Source organism: Barbatula barbatula (genome assembly GCF_947034865.1).
Source record: "Barbatula barbatula genome assembly, chromosome: 7".
In the NCBI taxonomy this organism is placed as follows: Eukaryota; Metazoa; Chordata; class Actinopteri; order Cypriniformes; family Nemacheilidae; genus Barbatula; species Barbatula barbatula.
This window is the reverse complement of record NC_136770.1, coordinates 8,080,684-8,104,220: the sequence shown is the minus strand read 5'-3', so window position 1 is coordinate 8,104,220 and position 23,537 is coordinate 8,080,684. Positions and strand designations below refer to the sequence as shown.

General features: G+C 37.9%; 2 protein-coding genes across 3 annotated transcripts in view; one reads left to right on the top strand and one right to left on the bottom strand.

Annotated features, from left to right (window-relative positions):
• Positions 1-9,325, top strand: part of gga1 (golgi-associated, gamma adaptin ear containing, ARF binding protein 1) — a 16,633-nt gene extending 7,308 nt beyond the window's left edge. The window contains exons 5-17 of the mRNA XM_079460576.1: positions 1,084-1,207; positions 2,429-2,529; positions 3,191-3,271; positions 3,401-3,538; positions 4,953-5,034; positions 5,138-5,248; positions 5,446-5,583; positions 5,960-6,030; positions 6,136-6,290; positions 7,417-7,619; positions 7,778-7,947; positions 8,026-8,136; positions 8,217-9,325. Coding sequence (XP_079316702.1) covers positions 1,084-1,207; positions 2,429-2,529; positions 3,191-3,271; positions 3,401-3,538; positions 4,953-5,034; positions 5,138-5,248; positions 5,446-5,583; positions 5,960-6,030; positions 6,136-6,290; positions 7,417-7,619; positions 7,778-7,947; positions 8,026-8,136; positions 8,217-8,327 — 1,596 coding nt within the window. The 3' untranslated portion in view covers positions 8,328-9,325. The remainder of the gene's footprint in view (positions 1-1,083; positions 1,208-2,428; positions 2,530-3,190; positions 3,272-3,400; positions 3,539-4,952; positions 5,035-5,137; positions 5,249-5,445; positions 5,584-5,959; positions 6,031-6,135; positions 6,291-7,416; positions 7,620-7,777; positions 7,948-8,025; positions 8,137-8,216) is intronic.
• On the bottom strand, positions 9,325-23,537 carry ddx17 (DEAD-box helicase 17). Of its 2 annotated transcripts, none has more exons than XM_079460574.1 (13): positions 23,140-23,537; positions 22,588-22,744; positions 22,223-22,319; positions 18,709-18,842; positions 18,557-18,622; positions 18,088-18,229; positions 17,816-17,976; positions 16,306-16,478; positions 15,652-15,762; positions 15,450-15,511; positions 15,308-15,367; positions 10,507-10,737; positions 9,325-10,340 (listed from the first exon to the last, which is right to left on the bottom strand). In XM_079460574.1, the coding sequence occupies exons 1-13, from the start codon at positions 23,187-23,189 to the stop codon at positions 9,817-9,819; spliced, it is 1,968 nt and encodes a 655-aa protein (XP_079316700.1). In that variant the 5' UTR covers positions 23,190-23,537; the 3' UTR covers positions 9,325-9,816. The 2 variants fall into 2 exon arrangements, with proteins under 2 accessions (XP_079316700.1, XP_079316701.1); XM_079460575.1 differs by having other exon boundaries at positions 18,709-18,839; positions 23,140-23,417.

The following is a 23,537-nucleotide window of genomic DNA, read 5'->3' as shown; positions in this document are numbered from 1 at the left end:
CCGTATGGCATAACATTACAGAACACAACACCATTTTATCACGTAGTCACTGCACAAAATATCTGCATTTAGTACAATTCCACACAGTGGCAAGATCTTGTGCCTCAAGATCTCTCAAAACATTACAACAACTGCAATTTCACATTCGACACATAATGGAAGCGCTAGGTCCATTAGCCCATTGCTGCCATATGTCAATCAACACATGCCGGCATATTGGCAAGAGCAAAACTGTCCTATAAACACATAAAGCGAATGCTGTAGCTGCAGGGTTTCTGGATGATTTTATTTGCATGAACAAGCTCTAGCTGTGTTCTGACAGAAAAAGCTATTTCTACGATGAAAAACTGCATTCAATTATGAATGTCTTCTCTTTATTAATCATTTTAAAATAATCATTGTAAAATTCCCCAAATTTGAGCAGATATGTTTTATCAGTTGTGAGTGCAGGTGTCAAGGAGGCAATGTTCATGGGAGCATCATTTATCTTATTTATGGTATGTAACTACATATGATGATATGATAGTCCCCCCAGCTTTTAAGTTTTAGTAATGGGTGATGTAAGCCTTGAGCTCATCTATAAGCAGGTGTGCTACAAAACATTGACCAAATTTGCATTTAGAAGAAATAACCATGTGACCCAAATGATTTTTAAGAAGAAGCTGATAGTTTGTTTCACTATTTGTAGTACTGTGTTCAAGTTGTGTTCTGACCTGTGCTGCGTTATATAATATCTGCGTCTTATAATTACTGTAAGTTAATAAATGAATCCTGTTCACAAAACTACTCTGAACAATTCATGAACTCACTTACTCCTGTTCTATTGTATTGCATTTCCATCTGTTCCTTACGCCAAGCTATCACATGGTTTCAGAAGATTTCTAATATAGTTAATTGGGCCACTTTTATCATGTTATTTTGGTGTATGACAAGCTCCAGCAGTTTCATTGGCATTATATGGAAAATTCGATGTTTCTTAAAACCGGTAAATAAATGATTATTTTGTTACATTTTTTGTTCAGCTATTCCTTTAATTTTCTTTCCAAAAAACCATCAAGCATTCTGTACCCTATATCTTTGCAGTATCTTGGTTCTCGAGCCCCAGAACCAGTAAAGAAAAAAGTTTTAGAAATGATGTACAACTGGACTGTGATTTTACCAGAAGAAACGAAGATATCGGATGCGTATCATATGCTTAAAAAACAAGGTAACGTCATACCTCAAGTCCTGATTTCTCCTAACTGCACCTACTTCTAGCAGCCTACGCATACCATACCATACATTTATTGTATTCTTTACTACAGGCATGGGATATGAGGCTCTGTACTGACATTTGTGCTTTTACGATAAAGGTTGTGCGAAACAGACATAAAAAAAGTTATTTCATTGGGTCTGTGTTGGTCTTGTTGGCTTTGTGACTGTTAAAAAACTGTTATAAACTTTAAACTTAACTTAACACCAATCTAACTATATACATTTTACATAAAATACATACGTTTACGGTTTACACACATAGTGGAGAATGTACTAGTAGACTCTGCTTAAAAGAAACTTGATGTCTGCGACTGAAAATTACTGTGACTGTTGAAAAATGTCACACCGGTGCTGTGGACCCAGTTTCACCTCATGATGAATAGCTGCATTTTCAAAATGTATCACTCCCGTGCAACAGTTAAAGTCCCAATGAAAAAAAATCGCAATGCTTATTTTTTCAAGGAATATAGCTTTTATTATAAATAGCTTATCAATGTGGGTCATTGTCTTTGTGTGCCCTCATAATCTTCATCTAAATGCGCTTCTGCCTTGTAGTGAGTATCCATCCTGAATGACGTATGTTAGACAGCTTGGGCGGAGCATCTCATAACTCCTCCTCTTCAAGTGTCAGTCTGCCGGTTTAATTAAGCCACGCCCACAATTTTTCAATTACTTGCCACGAGGCTAGTGCTACGAATTGTCGTCATTAGCATTATCCTTCAACATTTACAGCATTTTTTGTTGTTCTCTTTCCATATTGAAAGCGCTATTAACGTAATGTCCGTTATCCCTCGCCTGCGGGTTAACCAGAGGCTTGCTTTTCTGGCAAATGACGGTGACGAATGAAGTATGTAAGGGAAGTTTTTTAGAAAATGTCTTACTTTCTTAAAAATGTATATATTAACTATTATATAACAGGATCAAACTAATAGCTTAATTTAATCCTTTAAACAACAGGATAAGGTCTTCAGATATCTAATAATGTTTTTCTGCAAATAAGCTAAAATGATTTTGTCACCTACAAGGCTCAATGTATTTGACTTTCAGATTGCTGCATAATTGTGTGAAAGAAAAAAAACATGATTTACTGTGAAAAATAGTAAAAGCCACTTTTCATCATTCTAGCACTGTTTATGTAGCTAATAGATTTTCTGAGATTCTCATGTTTTTCAAGGTATTGTAAAACAGGACCCTGATTTTCCGGATGACAAACCTCTTGTCCATCCTTTGCCCAGACCCAAGAATGCCATCTTTGAGGATGAAGAGAAATCAAAGGTAGGCAAGATATAGTTGTGCAATGGATAATGTATTTATCTAACATGCATATTAACTGTGTGTTTACTGTGATATAAAGCAAGGGTTAATGTTATTTGTCTGAATCCGAGTTATGTATATAAGCAACTCTCTGTGGACACATTGGAGATAGAATTGCCGTTTCACATTACCTGTAAGCACAATGTACAAAATCCTTACAATTTACAATCACTAGACTATGAGCGCTTTTCCACCATCGCGCCGAATCGTTCTCGTTGCTTCATCGTTCCACTCTGTGCTGATCCATGCCAACCGGAACGTAAATGTTTACATTTTCCACGCAGGGCTGATAACGGAACCTTTTTTAATGTAACCACAGCCTGTGTCACACGCTGCCTTGGTAACTGTCCTTGGTAATCGTGGCTCTTAGCAGGATGGTTAGACAACCGTGCGGAAGATTCCGAGCCGAGAACAGTTTGTAATCGTGTCGAACCAGGCTCAGGTGGAAACATAACTGTAACCGTTTCAGACTGTGCTTAGAACGGTCCGGTGCAATGGTGGAAAAGTACTCTGTGACCAAAAAAGAACAATGAAATAATTTTCATCTAGCATGTGTATATATGTACCATTTACCTTTTCTCTTCTTCTTTTTCCCTCTTACCTTCTTTGTCTGATTCTATAGACATTGTCTCGTCTCCTGAATAGCACCCACCCCGAAGACCTACGGGCAGCAAACAAACTTATCAAGGAGATGGTTCAGGAGGTGAGTAGAAAAGTGTCTCACTGTGTCTTAGCTATCGGATTAGGTTAGTTGCTTTAGTTGTTTCTTATCGTTTGGCTGATATTTTGTTTCTTCACTAAACAAACTCCGATAATATTTGTGTGTTTTTAGGATCAGAAGCGTATGGAGAAGGTGTCAAAGAGGGTGAATGCTATAAAGGAGGTTAAGGAAAGTGTAATGCTTCTCACACAGTTACTGGGAGATTACAACAAAGATACAGGCTCACATAGCAATGAGGAGCTCATAAAGGTCTGTAAATCATACACATTCATATTAATATAAACACTAACACTAAACACAGTCAAAGTCCCATGCAAAGACATTTTGGCATTTTGAGGTAAAAAATAATACAAAGAAATGGCAAAAATAAGGCACTGATTGTCATTGAATTAGATTTTGATCCCAATATACAGCCGATGAAAACCAATCCAAATCTTCATTTAATCATTATTTCTAGATGTATTTCGTCCATTCCGGTCAGAGTGTGTGAGTGGTGTGGAGCGGCAGCAATTTTCCCTCCATGCATTCAGTAATGCTTTGCTTCCCCGCCCCAGCTCCACATTGTTTCTTATTTGAGTCATCCATATTGTATCAAGCTAGCAAAACATATTTAAAATGTGAATTCTTGTTAAAAATCAGTTATATTATGGTCTGTTGACATGAATTGTACTTGTGATGGAGCGGTAGTGAAGCACACTTGGAGCGAGTGAATATCACGACGTTCCAACTTTTTAAAAGTCAGCTCCTCGCTCCTTTTAAAATGAGCCCACTCTGCTCTGCTCACATGGTCTGATTCCGAGCCAGTGTCTGTTAAATTTCAGCAGAATTAAACCTCAGGAGTCATTCAACATTAATGTGAAAGACTGACAAGCATGACAAGACACATGAAAATTGTGTTTTTATGTGTGATGTGATCATACATTTATTTGACTTTTCATAATATACAAATATTTCTGTTGTATTGCTTAAAAGCTCAAATAGGAACTTGTTGTCTTTGCAGTATTCGAGGTCTGAAAATATACAGAGCATGTTTTCAGTTCTTTTGACCCGTTTCTCCAGTTTTCCTTTTCTGAAAATAATGCAAATAGAAACAATATTTTTATTTGAAATTTGGGAGAAATATGTTAAGCTCTTTCCCCGCCAGCCTCTTTTTAGTTTTTCAGTCAGCGCCAGCATTTTTCCACTCACAGTACATTTTCTGTAATGAATATATATGAACAAATAACATATCAAAGGAAAGTACAGACTAGAGTCTCTGCTATTAAACAAAAGAAACCGTGATTTAAACAGCTGAGATAATTCGCTTTTTTTGTCAAAGACTCCGTCCAGATTAGATAAAAGATTATTATTAAAAATAGATACAATATTTACCCCAAAAACAGATATATAGGTTCTTTCCAAAGATGTTTAACAGCACCACTTGCTTTACAACAGTACAAACACCGACTGCCGTAATAACTCATCTTTAGCGGTGAAACCGTTGGATTTCAAATGACTCTGGTCAATGGCGGGGAAAGAGTTAGTAGTTCACAGAATGAAACAAAAATTATGATTTTAATGAAACACATACCTTTAAATAGTAAATGTAGAAAAGAAAATTCTGCGGCTGACATATGATAATTTTTATGTTTTGTGTATGTTTTAACCACTTGTTGTGTTGTAGGATATGTACCAGCGCTGTGAGAAGATGAGACCCACTCTGTTCAGACTGGCCAGTGATACTGAGGACAATGATGAAGCTCTTGGTAAGTCAATTAAGTAAGTCAAGTAATTTTACAGATACAGCCTTTTAGCTTTTTAACATGAAGAGGCTAATGTGCTGATACTGTGTTGGATGTGTGTTTGTAGCGGAGATCTTGCAGGCAAATGACAGTCTAACGCAGGTGATTAACCTGTACAGGCAGCTGGTAAAGGGGGAGGAGGTGAATGGAGACACCAGCAGCACAGCCAGATTATCAGGTACAGCACCGCAATACATTCCCCATTTAAATGTATTGATGTTTTCAGACCTGTAGACATTTTTCTTATTATTAAGTCGATGCTGATCCGAGCGCAGTTGCTGTGTTTATGTTCCTGTGAATTGGAGCGCTCATTAATGGTTATTGTTTAGGCTAACTGGTTTCTAAAGTGCGTTTTCATAATCTTTGTGTTGAAAGGCAGCAGTAACGCTCTGTTGGACCTAACTGGATTGGACACTTCACCTTCGGCTCAGGCTTTTACTGAATTTCCCTCTCAGACGTTACATTCACAGGAGATGGCCGCCAGCCTGCTGGATGATGAGCTCATGTCCCTCGGTGAGAGCTTAAATGAATTACTGAAACTAAGACCGATTTCTATGGGACGTTTGCAACAAATTAACCTTGACCTGTATACGTTTTTAAATCAAGGATGTCATGAAATAACATGGCAGAAAACACAAGGTATCCATAAAGCGGCGTTTTTAGCACAACTGCTAAGAAACAAAAGTTATTGATATTATTTCATTGTTGGTCAGAAATATGTTATTTAATTGTGAGTCTTGCCACTTGCCAGCTATATGATTTTAGTAATCCTAGATAGTGCAAATAATAATTTGCAGTTGATATTTTAAGGTATATGTTAGCCGAGCCCTTCCTATGATGGTATTTTTAACAGGAAGTCCATGCACATGTTCATTTGTTCCTCTGTTAGGCTTGACTGAGATGAATTCTAATTTGGCACCTTCTCAATCTGGAGACAACATGACATGGAATACATTTCAGGTAGGCATTTCATGGGCCAGATTTTTGTCTTCTGCGATGTAGAGCATGTCTGTTTAAGATTTGCGCAGTTGTCTCTGCCCACAGTAACATGTTACATTTTTTCAGTCATCAGAGTCTGTGAACACACCTGTTCCACCGGTCCCAGCAACAGCAGTGGCATGTGCCGCTAAAACATCCATTAACGCCTTAGATGATTTAGACCTGTTGGGTAAGACCCTGCTGCAGCAGTCTTTACCCCCAGAGAGTCTTCAGGTGAAATGGTAAATGTATAACTAGTTGAGCTATCCAATCTATGCCTTTAAGGCTGTGTGACACAAAAAAACTATATCAAAGAACTAGAACAATGAAACCCGGTTTACATTACATAGTTCACCCAAATATAAAAACTGACATTATTTATTCACCCTATGTTGTTAAAAACCTTTATATTGGTCTTTCTTCTGTGGAACACAGAAGAAGATATTTTGGGAAATGTCACAGTGGTTTTGTATCCATACAGTGGAAGGTCATTGGGTCAATGTTGTTTAAGTATCAATGTTCTTCAAAATATCATCTTTTGTCTTCTGCAGAATAAGGCCGTGTTCAGACTTGACTTCTTTTTGAAGCTGCTAGCGTCTATTTTACGTTGTAATCCTATGGAGTAAACTGTGTTTTCGAAAAACGGCATAAGCGCTTTTTTAAATGCCAGCGCCGGCGTCTTTTTCTGCAGCTCAGATTGCATTTTAAATTGAAAAAAGTTTAACTTTTCTGAAATAAACGCCCTACGTCAAGCTCCTTTTTCACACCTAACCAATGACAGAGACCCATCGATTCCATGACAACATGCGAGGAACATGATTGGTCGAGAAGGCTCAAGCTCGAAAAAAGTTAAATGGCGGCCGATAGCCCGTTGGAGCATAGTTTTGTATAATATTCAACAACTTCTGATTGCATTTTTAGCAAGAACTTAGTATTGTAGTTATTAGTGATTAGTTATTGCAAAGACGCTCTCTGTTTATAATTCAAATAGACTTCCGTTCTGTTTCTCGGGGCTGCCTTCGTGCACAGGCGCTGCTTCCGAAATCATGGCGTTCGGTTCCTATTTGTAACTAAACCTATTCGTTTTTTTACTAAAAAGGTGCTTTTGTCAACTTTTTCTTGTCAAGTCTGAACACTGCCTAAAGTCATATAGAAAGTACATGAAGAAGAGACAAATGAGTAAATGAAAAAAAAATTCATTTTCGGCTGAACTATCCCTTTAACCAGGTTTAATTAAACCTGACCGGGTCAGACTAGAATCAATAGTGCAGATCAACATTGGCTAACTGCTGTTTGGTGTGTTCAGATTTACTAGTTAATAATATATTAATATATAAATTAAATGTGAACTTGTTCATTTATCATCAGGGACAAATTTCAGCCTCATACTAAACCCACACTTCGAGACCTTCAGATCAAGTCTACAACCACTCCCAGCCCAGAGCTGACTTACTCCTCTGAGCCGGGAGCTCTTCTGAATTTGCAGCCCATAGCAGGCATCACTACAGCCTCTACCCCTCAGGATGACTTACTAGCAAATTTGACTGTTCCCCTGGAAACGATTAAACCCAGTAAGAATAACCAACGTCCTTCAGTTGTGCTGATTGTATGTTAAATAATACCTTTCATGGATTAAATTTGTAATCTCTACACACATTTTGAGCTAGTTTTTCTTTCTTCAGATCATGATCATGTTTCAATTCTTTGTTTTCTTTCTGTGACCTCACAGGTAGCATGTTGCCTTTGACAATCTTTGATAAACACAGCCTACGGGTTTTGTTCCATTTTGCAAGAAGCTCTCCGTCACCTCGGTCGGATGTTTTGGTGGTGATCATCTCTATGTTGTCCTCTGCCCCCGTGCCCATCACAAACATACGATTCCAGGCTGCTGTTCCTAAGGTAACTCCAGCATCTTTGCCTTCTTTGCGAATCTCTGTTTCATCTTTTACGGAGGCTTTATTGCATGTGTGCTTGCAGACAATGAGAGTGAAGCTCCAGCCACCATCAGGATCAGATTTAACGGCCTTCAATCCTTTACTGCCCCCTGCTGCCATTACACAAGTTCTTCTGTTAGCCAACCCTCACAAGGTAAACAAAACTCAACGTTCAGGACTAACTGGCTTTTTTTTGCTAAATTATCAATGTTCATAATGATATTTTGTTTTTAGGAGAAGGTCCGGTTGCGATACAAACTGACATTTGACTTAGGAGAAGAATCACACGACGAGAGTGGCGACGTAGAGCAATTCCCTCCACAAGAGTCTTGGATGAACCTTTAGAAGAAAAAAACTGCTTTCCTGCTAGTGACCTGTCTGCCACCCCATGGCAGTTAACAACCAGACTCGACACTGATTCATCTGTGCATTTGTTTTCTTATCTGTGAAGCCTTTTTGTGAAAGCATTGTGTGTTTGCCTTTAGAGAGAAGGGTTTTCTTATCATTTATGTTATTTCTTTAAGAATATATAATGAAGTGAAGGTTTTAGACAGATTTAATGATGGTTTCATGCCTATTAACTTTCTCCATTCATTTATTTTTTTCATTTTCAGATGTTGATTAATACTTTTTTCACTTTCTTTCACTTTGCACTTTCTCTTGCTCTTTTTGATTTATTGTATTGTCAGTCTGCACGTGGTTTTGATAGTAATTACCAAACTAAGAAAATCAATTTCTTAGCAATAAATCCAAATTGAAATGATAAATATTACACTTAAACAGCCCCTTTTATCGTTTATTATAATGCACTGTCTCTCTTGAACGTCTACCCGGAAGTCTTGTTGAAATGTACCATACGTGCCTAATCAGAAAATTATTTTTTTCATGCTTGTGAATATAGATTTAGTTTTTTTCTGTCGTTTCACACTTTGTTTGGTTTTGGATGAGTTTTCTCGGGATCCACACTTAATGTCATCTTCATTTCTTTTTTTCTATCTAGAAACTGTTCTAGAAATTATTTTACCCTTGCTACCCCTAAATGATGTTCGACAATTAGCAAAATGGCATTTTGGTAGTGTTTCCCATATGCCCCATACTGAGCAATTTTTTGAAAATTGACCAATTTGGGGTATCGGACACTTGTGTTGCTCTTAAACAGCTTAAGGTCTATAAAAACCTTTTTTGCATTCCAAAAAGTAATCCTACAATTGTTTTTCACTTGACAACGTGTAATTGATATCAGTGTTGCAGCTGTACATTATCCAAAAACAGTCTAAACATATAGAGAAGTGAAAGTAGTGCAAATATGTATTTAAATTAAATAAAGTTATTCTTTTTCTCTGGGGTTTACATTTTCAATCTTACTTTTCTTTTATTAGCAGTGGTCCGCACATTGTAAGCGACAGATTTGACTGTCACTGCTTAAAATATGTGTTAGAAAGTAAGTGTATAACACATTGATGACAGTGCCAACTTTGAAAATATTCAGCTCGCACCATTACCGGTACTTCAAACTAAATGCTAGAAGAGTTACTATCACATAATACACAATTTCTAATTCCCCTTGTGTTTATTGAATGTAACACATTAACATTTTTAAGCATTTATATTCACAACGTATTGTCTAGATTATTGTCTAGAAAACAATCATATCAATAGATTATTGATGTGACGAATAAAGATAAAATGATTGGATGAGAAGTATTTATCGCTCTAGACCTATAGCTTGATAAACTGTCAAGCCATGCTTAACTACCTCAAGCAACAGTGAACAAAAGAGTACAGGATATATTGAGCGACTACTTTTCAACAGCTCATATTATAGAAAACAAGGTTATTGTTCCAAAATCAATTTTGTAAAGACAGCAATGTTATTTTTGGACATTGGAAGATGGTGGCAGGGGGGGGCAAATGGATATTGCCCAGGGCCAATGAAACCCATCATGGGTTGTGGCAGTGGAGGGAACTGCTGTGCCATCAATGGTTGTGGACCTGGTCCATGCTGAAGAGGAGGAGGCTGTACAAACGTTTCCGGAGGGGGTCCAGGTTTATCTTGTCCTCTTCCACTACTAGGGCAGCCTGACTGTGAGCTGCCCCCTCTGGAATCATACTGCCCCCTTCCTCTGTTGCTGTAGGAAGATCCTGAGTTGTAGTTGTTTCGCCCATCTCTGGTGAGGTCTCTGGAAGAGGATGAGCGGTCATTGCGTCTGCTTCCACCTGACCACCCATCATGGACAAAGCTGTTTTTGCGCCTTTCCTTGTTGCCACGGGGTGCAGAGCGCATGCGAAGATCGCATTCATCCTGGTACATTAAGTTGGGGTTGCTTGAGTTGCTGTTGCGGTAACGTGTCCGTCCACCTATGAATGAAACAAAGTTGTGTATTTACTTTCATGTAACCTTACATTCAGTTTACTGAATTATTGGTGTTGAAATAATAATACAGCCATATCTCTGACCCCCTCTGCAAATCTTGAACCTAAAGATGAGGTGCATTATGGCTACAGATGATCATAAAGCTCTTACCTCCACTCCCACGTCTCGTGTCCACCAGCTGCAGTAGTTTGGGGTTGATGGCTTGCCTGGCCTCCTCTAGAACCCGCACCAGATCTCGAGCCTGCCGCAGGTTTCCAGGCGTGAAAAAGGTGTAGGCTGTGCCTTTGTTAGTACTGCGGGCAGTGCGCCCAATGCGATGAACATAATCCTCTGATGAATTTGGATAGTCATAGTTGATGACAAACTTAACATCTTCCACATCTTCATGGTGCAGCGATATAGAGGCGGAGCAAAAAGAAATACAAATTAAAGAGCGAAAGGAGAGGAAACTGATTGGACCTTTTGCTTTGCGTTAACTAGTTTACTAAAACAGCAACTGAAACTTTAAACCCCGTGTCCTAGATTAGCACAATTTCAAGGATTTTACAGGCCCGGCCATCTTTCAACCAAAGGCTGAGAGCCAACGCTTGCTACACAGAACATTAAAAAATAAATAAAAGTTATGCAGGAGCATTCCCCCAGAAATTGACAGGGACTTGTACTGTTAATGCATCACAGCAAGAAGGTTTGAAGCTGGTGTAGTCCATAAGGACATGCACAGATGAAGGCCACACCAGATATCGACTGTTGCTTTTCTGTGCAGTAATAGTAGACTTGCTCTACTATTGTGAGTGTGTAAGACAATTTTACCGGTGACAGAAACTGATCATACCAAACATCAATAGTGTTAACACAAAACATACTGTATGATAGTTGATTTCATTCATGTTGATGGTTTTCATTTTAATGCAGCGGACTGGCATCAGGGTAAATTCAAGCCGCTAGCTGGCCCTAGAATCCATCAGATCCAATAAATCAATTTTTTATATAAGGTCAGGGTATCAGACCTGGTGGAGAAATGCAATGCAGGCTCTATGGTCTACATCAGGGATACTCCATCCTGCTCCTGGAGCCAGTTTAGTTTCCAAACACAACAGGATTACTTGAAAAGGAATAGGTGAGTTTGATTAGGGTTGGAGGGTTAAAGGCAGAACCAGTCCGGGGCCATCAGTATGACAGACTCCAGCTCTGTTGGGATGTTGCTCAGAACCAAACGTGCAAGACCCTACTTCCTGTTGGAAATTCCTTCCCTTGACAGGATATCCACGCCACAACCGAGGTGACCAGGTACACATACTGCTCTGATCAAGTGCATTGGCTGCTACTGAAAGCAAAAGAGCAGCAGCATGCACAGAGTAGAAGTGGCTTAAACAAAGCATGTTTGCCGCAAGATAAGGATATGTTATGTACAGCTCTGCTGTGCTAAAGCGCTTCTTATTTTAAACCTTTAAATGCAATGGTAAATTTTTGTCTTGCAGTCCAGATGTAATGAATTCAAGGTCCTGGGCCCTGATCCATGAAACGGTTCTTAAGACAAAATAAATATATATTGTAAAAGAGACTAATGCCTGCAGAAAACATCCCCACCCGCCCCCTTGACAGAAATGGTGGCGGGCCGATGTGGGCCAATAAATCCAGAGCCTATTTAATTCAGCATGGCAAATGTAAACTCAAGCTAAACATCCAAAAGTATCAAAATGTGAAAAAAAACCGGTCATACTGTATATAATAATAAACAAAAATTCCAGAGCACTTACCATACAAGTTCAATCATGATTAAAGGGGTCATGACATGAAAAAACACTTTTTAGTTTCAGAACTAAAAAGAATTCAAAACTTTACCGTTATAAATATTTGATTGAGATGCCGATTTAGCATTTAACTCACCAACATCAATGCTTTACTGGCTTTGGAAACCCACACCATTCTACTTATGAAAAACGTTGCAAGGATTTCAACATAATGAAAGCATTAAGCAAACTTAAAATGAAAACAATAAACTCAGTGACAAAATTGTATTCTTCAAATAAGAATGAACCAATAGAAAAAAAATGTCATAACCCCTTAAATTGACATTTGCCAATCTACGGAAATAGTATTTTTGAATAGGGCAGCAGCTAGGGCATGGCAATGTACTTACCCTAGATTAGGTTACTCTTAGCTGGGATCAGTCCTGCGTCCAGTGGAGCGGCCCAAGAGGAAGAGGTTAATGTGGGCTCACGCGCTGAGAAGCCCTCCCCTTCACCCTCGGCCCTGTCCCAGCAACGCCAGACGGGAGCTGAACCGGCTCTGCCCCAGTTCTCTCTCTCACGCTGGGTTGCAGGGCCTCCACAAACCGGACCGGACTGTATCCAGCACTTCTAACTGTTTATCTTTATTGTTCCTTGTGGGGATGCCCTGGCTCTCTCTCACTTGAGTTTTTACGTTCAACTGACTGCATCCACATTTCAGGCCAAAATGTTAGCTTAATTGATACTGCTCCCCCTTAAAACTCGAAAAATAAGTTTTTTCCTCTTAGGGTAGAGGAGCAGGGGAGCAGCCGATGGGTCTATCCATATCAAGCCCTATGCTACTTTGTCATAGAGCTCTGGTTACATGGCAGAGGGAGGGCGCTGTACAAAATTAGCACAGCATGCCTGGGTTGCCAGTTAGGAAGTCAAAAATCCTGAAGGGGAAAAAGAAGAATCATAGTGTAAGACACTGGCATAACCTAGCATGATTTATTTTTCCTCTCCATGTTACCACATCTAATTAAAAAAGCACAAGAAAACCTGACAAAAATATAAAAAGGCAAAATTACAGCTACAAGAAGCAATAATGGGGTCAAGCACACCAACAGCATAACATTTTGATGTGGTGTTTTTTGGTATTGGGCACTGTCAACCATTGGTATTGTCAACCATTTTGTTGTGGTGTCCAGAACCTGTTTTATAAATCCAGTCCCTCTTAAGTTCTGAAAAACCTACTATTTTAATAACACTATTACTGGGCCTTTTGTGTGATTTGCATACAATATGGAGTGTACTGTATCGTGCACTGTATCAGACAAAAAGTTCTTACATAAGATAGTTGTTTAACATATGAGCCAACATAACATTGGGTGGGGCAAATAAAGACACATTATTCTGAATCTTGTAAGCATCAAACTTGAGAAACCCTTTAAACAACTATCCAAATCATTCACAACGTCTTTTCTGTAAAATCTTACACTTGAGGAACTTTTCCCAATTTGTCTGAACCTGCTTGAACCCCAAAAATTGCCACTTACAGCTATATGTATTATTTTATATAAAAATTCGAAGAGTGTTTTAGTTTAGCATTTGTTGTTAAATCACAGTCAATACTGTCAGTGTTAAATATCCTATGTGTACCTTTTATAAGTGTTAAGCATAAAATGACAGAATAACCAGAAGTGCCAACATAAATTTAATAAACATAACCTGTGCGTTTAAAAAAACGTAAAACGATAAACTAGTACTTTTTGCACTAGTACTTTTAAAACGGCCTAAAGTACTACACATGAAAATCGTTCTCATATAACAATTTTCTGTGGAAGGATAACGCTGTAAATATGTTGGACTTCTGCGGTGTCTTTCAATATCACGGTTCTAATGCAATGAATTATGTTAAGTGTTTTGTTGCACTTACTGCCTCAGATGATGTTTTTTTAATGATGTCAAAACACAAATGGCCTACATTTGCTGGTCAAAAACCTCCTAAATCCATCTGAACCGTATATCTTTTTAGTAAAATGTTATTAATCTAATGACACATGCGAATGTCTGGCAATTTAAAGGCACAATATCAATTTTGATGAAACCGATTTGCGTTTTTCCATTTCCTGAAAAGTAGCTTGGAGATAAGAGGTTTCTGCCTAACAGCACCAATATTAATCACCTCAGCAAAAATACCCTGCATTACAATACATTCTGGGTTGTTTCAACCCTTGACTGGGTAAAAAACAGAACTTTCTAGTTTAATTTAACCCAACGGTTGGGTTTGTCCATATTGGACCCAACCATGGGTTGAAACAACCCAGCATTTTAAAAGCTTGGAGAAAGGTAACCCTCTATGGTATGGCCTCCAGGTATCATGACAAAGTCAGTTTGCTGTAACAAATTATTATAAGAAAATTATGATTTCATGATGAGAGAGGAATCCCTAAAAACTGTATATTTTCTATAATGTTTTACTAGTAGTTGTTTTCAAGACTTTCAAGAGTCTTACAAGTATGCATGTATGCTATTGTGCAACATTTTGTTGTGTAAACATTAGCCCATATTACATGCCCTTTACATCAAAATAATACATCATAACATGTGCAGGTTTCCCCCTAAAGCAACATGGATCACACTAGGCAGTAACAACGGCATTTGGTAGTCTATATCAAAAAAGCATACACATACATTGTAAATATCTTACATGCATTAAAGCCATACAACCTTTTTCTTCTCTCTACATAAAAAATGAGACATTAAGCTGTAAGTCTCAAGTCTGTAAGCTTCTGGTTACTTTTAAGTGATTCTGGTTGACTAATAGAATGAAAAGAGGGATTAAGGCTGATAAATAAATTTAGGATTGATTTATAGTTCACCCAAAATTGACACACCCTCATGGCACCCTACAGTAGGTGTACGTATATGACATCCTTTCACCATATGGTATGAGGATGAGCAAATGGCTTTTATTTCTATAAAACTGATTCACTGGTTCAAAGGCCTATGAGAGTGATTAATAATTCCTGATTCTGGCTACACTGCTTTTGCCTTGGCACTATAAATTCAACAACACAGTTACATTATTTTAGAATGTTTTTAGTGCATGTATTCAATCATTATAACCACTTAATGTCATGTTTTTGTTTGCCTAATGTTACTTTAAACGTATTTAACTATTAACTTTTTAACATTAATTTTTCACTGCATTAAATGTAAAAAATATAAGAACCTACCCAGTCCCCGTGAAGCAACATCAGTTGCGATCAGAATAGGCGCTTTTCCACTGCGAAACTCTGGAAACACACACAACACACTATGATTTATCAAACAATACCATGTAAGCTATCGATAAGACGTGTACCTGTAAAGGTTTACCTGATAGTACCCAGTCTCTCTCTGGCTGGCTCTTGTCACCATGGATGCACATTGCAGGCCACCTTTATGAAGTCAGAACACACATTACAACAGAAATATATCTTAACATCGATTTAAGATTATTTGAATTACAAACTTGATCACGAAAACTTTAACCAATCACATTCACATAGGTCTACATATACATGCAGATTTGACTCACCCATCTCTTCGTATCCTGCGAGTTAGTTCATCACAACGTTTTTTTGTCTCAACAAAAATTATGGTTTTATTCTCCTTTTCAGCCATGATTTCCTCCATTAAATGAATCAACCTGGGAACACAGATCTTTATATAATAAGAAGCTACTCTTTAGGTCTTAATACACAGTAAAAGCGGTACAGTTCTTTTAAATCAATATGACCACATTTTACGTTTTTGAGGACCAGATTTACTAATCGTTAGCTTGAACCTGCAATTTAATGGAAGTGTAAATTTTGGGGGGTTATTTACTGATGTACGTAATGTACACATTACTTATTTACAATTTTACAACATTAAAACCATTTGTGAAATGTCTTGTTTTGTGTTTCATACGGAGAGGAAGGCTATACCCAGCCATATTACCCATGGTGACAAAAAAGCTCATTGGACTGTGTATTGACCTAGACACACCAACACAAACTACCGAAAACAGACCACTGCAGAACCTACACCACACTGTGCTTGCATAAAATATTGCAACAGTATTCATAACTATTGTAATTAATAATGCACAGACACTGTAAAAAAAGGCTTAATATCATCAACCTGTCAATACCAATAAATTCATATTCAAATACACATTGGAGATGAGACTATGGAAAAAACAGCTCACTTGTTATCTTTTTCATTTTCCATGCAGACGTCCACTATCTGCAGGATGTTGTGGTTTGCGCTCAGTTCTAGACCGCCTATGTTAATCTGTACATAGTCGCGAAGAAAATCTTCAGCCAACTGACGCACCTCTTTAGGCCAGGTTGCACTCCACATCAGTGTCTGTCTATCAGGCTGAAAAAAAACAGCTGCAAATTGAAATCATTCACCTTAAAGAACAGCAATTCAGAATAACTTCTTTCTAGTTTGGGGTCTAAATGTACCAGAAACAGTTCAATAAAAATGTCTTGGTGGTATTTGATGTTATACATTTATACAACATTTCTGTCTGGTTTTGAATCTGATTCACTGAGAACTAGGGCTGTGTATCGACTCTGATATTCCGATTCGATTCTGATTCACAAGCTCTCGATTCTATCCGATTCTCGATTGGAGTCAATGATTAAAAATTTTATACAGATGCGCTTCACTGACTGTTTGTATCACTCAGTCACTTGGACTATGCTGTTCTCACAACTGCGTCACACTGAAGAAGCTAGACAGCTAGCTAATACACACACAAAGCAGTTTATCTTTTCCAGAATGTTTACTTCTGTAATCGTTTCACATTTTTTTGCACAACTTTTATACAATAAGAAAGATATGAAATTATAAATTGCACATACATTTGGTATACATATAAAAGCGTGCACTGCAATCTGCAAATGGGTGTACATGTGATAGAACTTTGTTACATCATATTGATCACAACTTAACTTCCGTGAATCAATATTATATTAACAAAGAAGAATGTTTACAGACAGTAAATAAACGTACGGGCGTATCTTTCTCCAAGGCAAAGATTGTTTGCGTGCTGAATTGAAACTGATGCTGCACATTGACTGTTGTGATCTAAATCAACACTGCGCATGTATGGAATAACAAACTTAAATACTACAAATCGCCACAAGGTGGCGGCTATACACCATTATAATGGGTATAACACGGACTTGGAAACTAAAAGTTGTCTGTGTTGGCAGTGTCGCTCAGCAATTTATTCACAGCACTCATGGTTTAAAAATGTACAGCGCAGGACATGAGGGTCTCGATCACACGCTTAGATAACGGACACTGCCATGATTTGTTCACACATATACCCTGCTTTGTTATTTCTCACTAATAACTTTGCAAGTTAAATTTGTGACGGTTTGGAAATAGTAACAGAGGTTTGTTTAACTGTTATACTGCACTGGAATTTTGGGTGGAAGAAAGTAGTTCCCCAGTTCCTATAAAAATCAGAGGGTTTAAAGACACTCAGATGTGGTTTTCTGTGTTACTATTTCTATTCATTCTTTTCAGACAGGATATAAGAAATGTTTAACACTGATCTCCACACGAACTCCAAAACTTGCTTTCAAGAGCTGAAACTGATGTGAGATTTGACACTTGTCAGGCCCAAGGTATGTCCTTGATGTACAAATACATGAACTCGTTACCAAAATGATATTGTGGTCAGGTAAAACAATACTCACTCTGATTTGTTCGACTATTTTGCGAATTTGAGGTTCAAATCCCATGTCCAACATACGATCAGCCTCATCCAGGACCAAGTACGTGCAACGAAGCAGTTTAATTTTTCCTGCCTCCAAGAAGTCGATCAAACGCCCAGGTGTGGCTATGCAAATTTCAACACCTGTATAGGATTAAGCACAAGCGTTTTAATTTGCTAATTATAAAGGTCCACGTAGAAAAGATCATGACAATTAGAAAATACATTTTTGTTAGTGTTTGTAAACTCCCCCACCTCTCTCTAAATCTCTGATCTGTGGACCCTTTGGCGCTCCACCATAGACACAGGTGCTTTTGAGCTGAGATGTTTTGCCATATTCATAAGCCACCTGTTGCACCTGCTGGGCCAATTCACGTGTGGGTGCCAGTACAAGACACTTAACAAAACAGGGAACAGGTTAATTGAAGAATTAAAACAATTTACAAAATACTTTGGATGTATCCCGTTCCTAGAATGCTTTCAAGAAAAATACATAATGCTGAAAAAAACACAAAACAAAGTGCCACTTCTTCGTAAAAAAATACATGGCCAAACTCGTCAACTCTTACATTTTGTTTAATTATCCTAGTGGACTGGATTTCCTAACTTTAAAAAGTGACTTCTTGATCTTTTGGAGCTATTCCTGAAGGTTTGAGAAACCAATGCTATAGGAGTTTTATGACAACATAATTCTAATTGTTGTGAAAGTAGTCCAGTTACTTACAATGGGCCCATCACCTCTCTCCAGGTAGGGTTGATGGTTAATGTGTACTATGCCAGGAAGGAGATACTGTAAAGGCGAATGAGGTACAGTAAACTTAAGACTTGTTATTTATGTTGATTGTTATCTCTAGTTGTAGGTGCTGGGTCTCTTACAGCCAGTGTTTTTCCAGAGCCGGTTTGAGCAATGCCCACCATGTCTCTGCCACTGAGAGCTAGAGGAAAACCTTGAGCCTGGATAGCAGTGGGCTCCCTAAAATTCTGCTGCAACAGTACGTCCATGACGTCTTCTTTAAAACACAAGAACATTTTCCATCAATGCATTAAGTGAAATGAATACAGATTTACATTAAGTGTGCACGTTGCTTCCATAATCCCCATAAATTTTGTGTGTTATTTTTAAGTAACCAGTCAGGGCAGCTGGCAATCTTTTACAACACTACTTTTATAAATTTCGTAGGCTGACTGACTGTGTCAGTCTTTATTTAACATTCAACATCTGCTTGATAAATAATACGATAGTGTAGTGTATGCAAGATTAAAAATATGTGTCTTTAGTCTAGATTTAAACTGACAGAGTGTGTCTGCATCCCTGACAGTGCGGGCAAGACTGTTCCAAAGTTTAGGCGCTAGATAGGAAAAGGATCTGCCACCTGCACTTGATTTTGAAATTCAAGTTATTCCCAACTGCCCGGAAACCGAGAGTGTAGTTCACGTGAAGGACTGTAATCACTCAAGTAGTTAGGAGCTAAACCATGCAGGGCTTTATAGGCAATAAGCAAGATTTTAAAGTTAATGCGATGCTTTGTAGGTAACCATGAAAGGTTGACAGAACCGGCCTAATATGCTCATACTTTTTTGTATGAGTAAGAACTCGAGCTTTTGTAATAGGCGTGCAGGGCAACCACCTACTAGTGCATTACAGTAATATAGTCTTGATGTTATAAAGGCATGAATTAGCTTCTCTGCATCTGATGGTGACAGCATATGATGTAGTTTAGATATATTTTTAAGACGGAAAAACACAATTTTACAGGTGTTGGCAACTTGTTGAGTACTATAGATTAAAACACCATTCTTTGATTCTTTGCTGAAGATGAGGGTTTTATGGAACATCCATCACTAGTTAAGCAGTATTCTTGGTTGTCACGTATGGTGGTTCTCGGTCCAATAAGTAACACTTCAGTTTTGTCCGAGTTCAGTAATAAGAAATTGTTACTCTTCCACTTTTTTATATTGAATATGCATTCCACTATTCAATGAAATTGCTGTGTTTTCATGAGGCTTCAAGGAAATATAAAGTTGTGTATCATCAGCATAACAGGGAAAGCTAACTCTGTGTCGCTTTATTATATCTCCAAGAGGTAGCATGTATAATGCGAAGAGCATAGGCCCTAAGACTGAGCCCTGTGGTACACCGTACTGGACTTGCGATTTGCGTGACACCTCATTGTTTATTGCTACATATTGAAAATGGTCGGATAAATAAGATCTAAGCCATTTCAAAGCTATTCCCTTTGAATGTAGGAATAGACCCTTTGTCTATGTAGGAGTGTGCGGTGATCAATGGTGTCAATGCAGCACTAAGATCTAGCAGCACCAATAAGGAGATACAACCTCGGTCAGACGCCATAAACAGATCATTTGTAACTCTGATCAAAGCAGACTCTGTACTGATGTGCTCTAAATCAAGACTGAAAATCTTCATTGATGTCATTCCTTTGGAGGAAGGAACATAGTTTAGTTGAGACTGCTTTTTCCAGAGCTTTAGATATGAAAGGTTGATTCGAAATAGGTCTGTAGTTAACTAGTTCTCCAGGGTCGAGATGGGATTTTTGACAAGGGGCCTTTTAACAGCCACCTTATGCTTTAGGCACATGTCCTAGTGTCAGAGATGAGTTAATAATGCTAAAAAGAGGATCTATAATTTCTGGGAGCATCTCTTTCAGTAGATTTGAAGGTATAGGGTCTAGCATGCATGTAGTTGATTTAGATAGTTCATCGTGATCTATGGTAGACAATAATCGCAATTTCTCTTTAGGGGCGCAGTAGTTAGTCGTTTGTTCAGCTGGTTTAGCTTCTGGTAGCATAGTTATAATTTGTTTCTCTAATATCTTGGATTTTATTTGTGTAATAGTTCATTAATTCATCACTGCTATGCTGGTATAAAAAACAGAAGTCGCTAACAATTTATTTTTGGTTTATTGAGCCACTGTAATAAATAAAAACATAGGGTTGTGCAGGTTTTCTTCTATTAGTGATGAAAGGTAGGCGGATCTAGACGCTTAAAGGCTTCGAAAACTATCCTCATATGCTGTACGAAATACCTTTAATTTAGTTTTCTTAAAGTTGCTTTCTTTAGGGCCTGAGTTTGTTCATTATATCACGGTGTGGGGCTGTCATTTTTTTATCTTCTTTAAGCGCAGAGTAGCAACTGTGTTTAGCGTTTCCGAGAAGGTGGCGTTAAAATTTTCAATGGTAAAGTCAAGATCTTCTACGTTATTACTCATGCTAGAGATTTGGGACAATTCAGGCAAATTATCAAGAAAAGCACATTTTGTAGTCGAAGTTATTGTTCTACCATATTTGTAACTATGAGCTTGATTTGCAGCCATAGGCCAGTGAAGCAAGCATGATACCAGATAATGATCCGAAATGTCTTCGCTCTGCTGAATGATTTTTATGTCGTCCACATTTATACCGTAAGACAGTATTAAATCTAAAGTATGATTTCGAAGGCGAGTTGATCCTGACACATGTTGTCTAACGCCCATGGAGTTATGAGTGTCTTTAAAAGCCATTCCTAAAGCATTGGTATCGTTATCTACATGGATGTTAAAGTCACCACCAACAAGGACTCTTTCTGCAACTTCAAATTCAGAATTTTCTCAGTTTAGTGCCTACAATTTCATTATTTACTCACCTCCTAGTGATTCTAAATCTGTATAAATGTCTATGTTCTGATGAACACAGAGAAAGATATTTGAAACAATGCTTATATCCAGCAATACAGTTCTTAGACCCCATTGACTACCATAATGGCAAAGATTACCTTACAATTCTGTTTTTTGTTGAAAACAAAATAATATATTTTGAAGAATGTAGGACAGCAAACAGTTCTGTTGCACTTTTGACTAACATTTTCCTACTATGGTAGTCATGGGGTCCAAATATCTTTCTCTGTGTTCAACTACACAAATAAATGTTTACAGGTTTGGAACAACTCGAAGGTGAATAATTCATGACATAATTTAAATGTTTGGGTGAACAATCCCTTTACTGATGGCATGTGGAGCGTTCCATTCATGACTGTAAGAACACCTAGTAGTTAAGAGAGGCTGAAGTGGTCACCAAAGCGTTTGTATCTGTGTTGTACAATTTTGAGGGAGGACATGGGTTGTGAGCGCTTGTAAAGTTTTGAGAGCATCCATGTGCCTGTTAATATATTTAAAGGCCACTTCAGATGCCTTTCTGTGCCACGCAGTGCAAAGAAAGATTTTGTTAATACTGATTTGATTTGATTAGTAATTACTTGTCTCTATTATTCTAAATTATTATACTGATTTGACACAAGAAATTTACATGAACAAATAAATCTAAGTATATCTAAGATATACAAAGTTGCTGTATGTAACCCTTTTTTATACAGAAATTAATTTAAAACACTCACGAGGGAACTGAGCTTGATGGAAGCTGGTGACGGGCTTTGGGCAGCCATTGCCTCTGACTGTGATCTCTTTTCTCTTGCAAAATTCTTCAACATCATACTATCAGATATGAAAAGACACATACAGTGCAAAAGCTAAAGAATCTTTTCACAGTTTACCAACAATATGTGCATATGAAACTTTACCAAACCAGACCCAAAAAGCATTGTAAAACTGTTAAAAATAATTCAGTTCTTATTATAACAAATAATAGTTCTTAGTTATTACAAATTATTATATTAAATGATTTGACACGATCGCGAATACAGAATAATAGAAAGATGTATAGTATTTGAAAGAATCTTTGCTTGGCATGGTAGGGTATCACCTGACTCATGCAATGAACTTCCGGGTGTTCACTGTAGAAGTTCTTCTCAAACTTGGGCAGCTGGTCCAGGTCCCATTTCTTTCTTCTGAGCCGGTCTCCAGGATTCCCAAACTTCTTGGGAGGCGGTGCAAAAGCTTGGGTGGAACCAAAGCTGGGCCTGTTAAAAAAATATGATCTCAAAGTTAACTGAGCTTTCTGCCAGTGGTGAGCAGTGTTCCATATCTCTGTACGAACAACTAAAACTGAACCAATAACAAATAACATCTGTTGTCATATCTTACCCATATGGGAAAAGGAGACTGTGTCCCCCGCAAATGTTTTGAAGGTATTTTTGCACCCCGTTGTGAAAAAGATCAATGGTTCATTATTTTAAAAGGTGTAGTAACCATGATTTTTGGGTATGGATTACAAATACTATAATTATTGTAGCAAAATTAAGGTTAATTGACAGCCAAGATTAAATTGCTTCAGTATATGACTATGCTTCCACTGTAACGTTAACTGACACGATTACATGTCTCTGTAACACTTAAAAAATAAAAGAGTGCCCACCCTCTGTCCCGTCCGCGGTCTCTCTCTCCATATGAAGATCTTCCTCTCATCTTCTTAACCTCGCACAAAAGAACGCCAAGTCTTGCAAAAACGTATTTTTGCTAAAATAAATGAGGTCTAGTCCGACAAAACGAGGATAAAATGTTTATTACAAACTTTAAATATTGTAGTCAACACCACTGGGTCCACCCCGTAAAATGTCGTAGTATTTTGTACACAAACTACGCAACGCAGCAACAATATAGTGATTCAATCGCAGAAAAACGGATGTTTTAGACATGAACATCTGTCATTTAGCTCAGGTAAAATATTATTGCGTTGTTTTGGCTTACTGGAGATATCGGTCCGTTCCAAAACAGTCGCAGCAAAACATCGTTTAACCGCAATCGATTGTGATT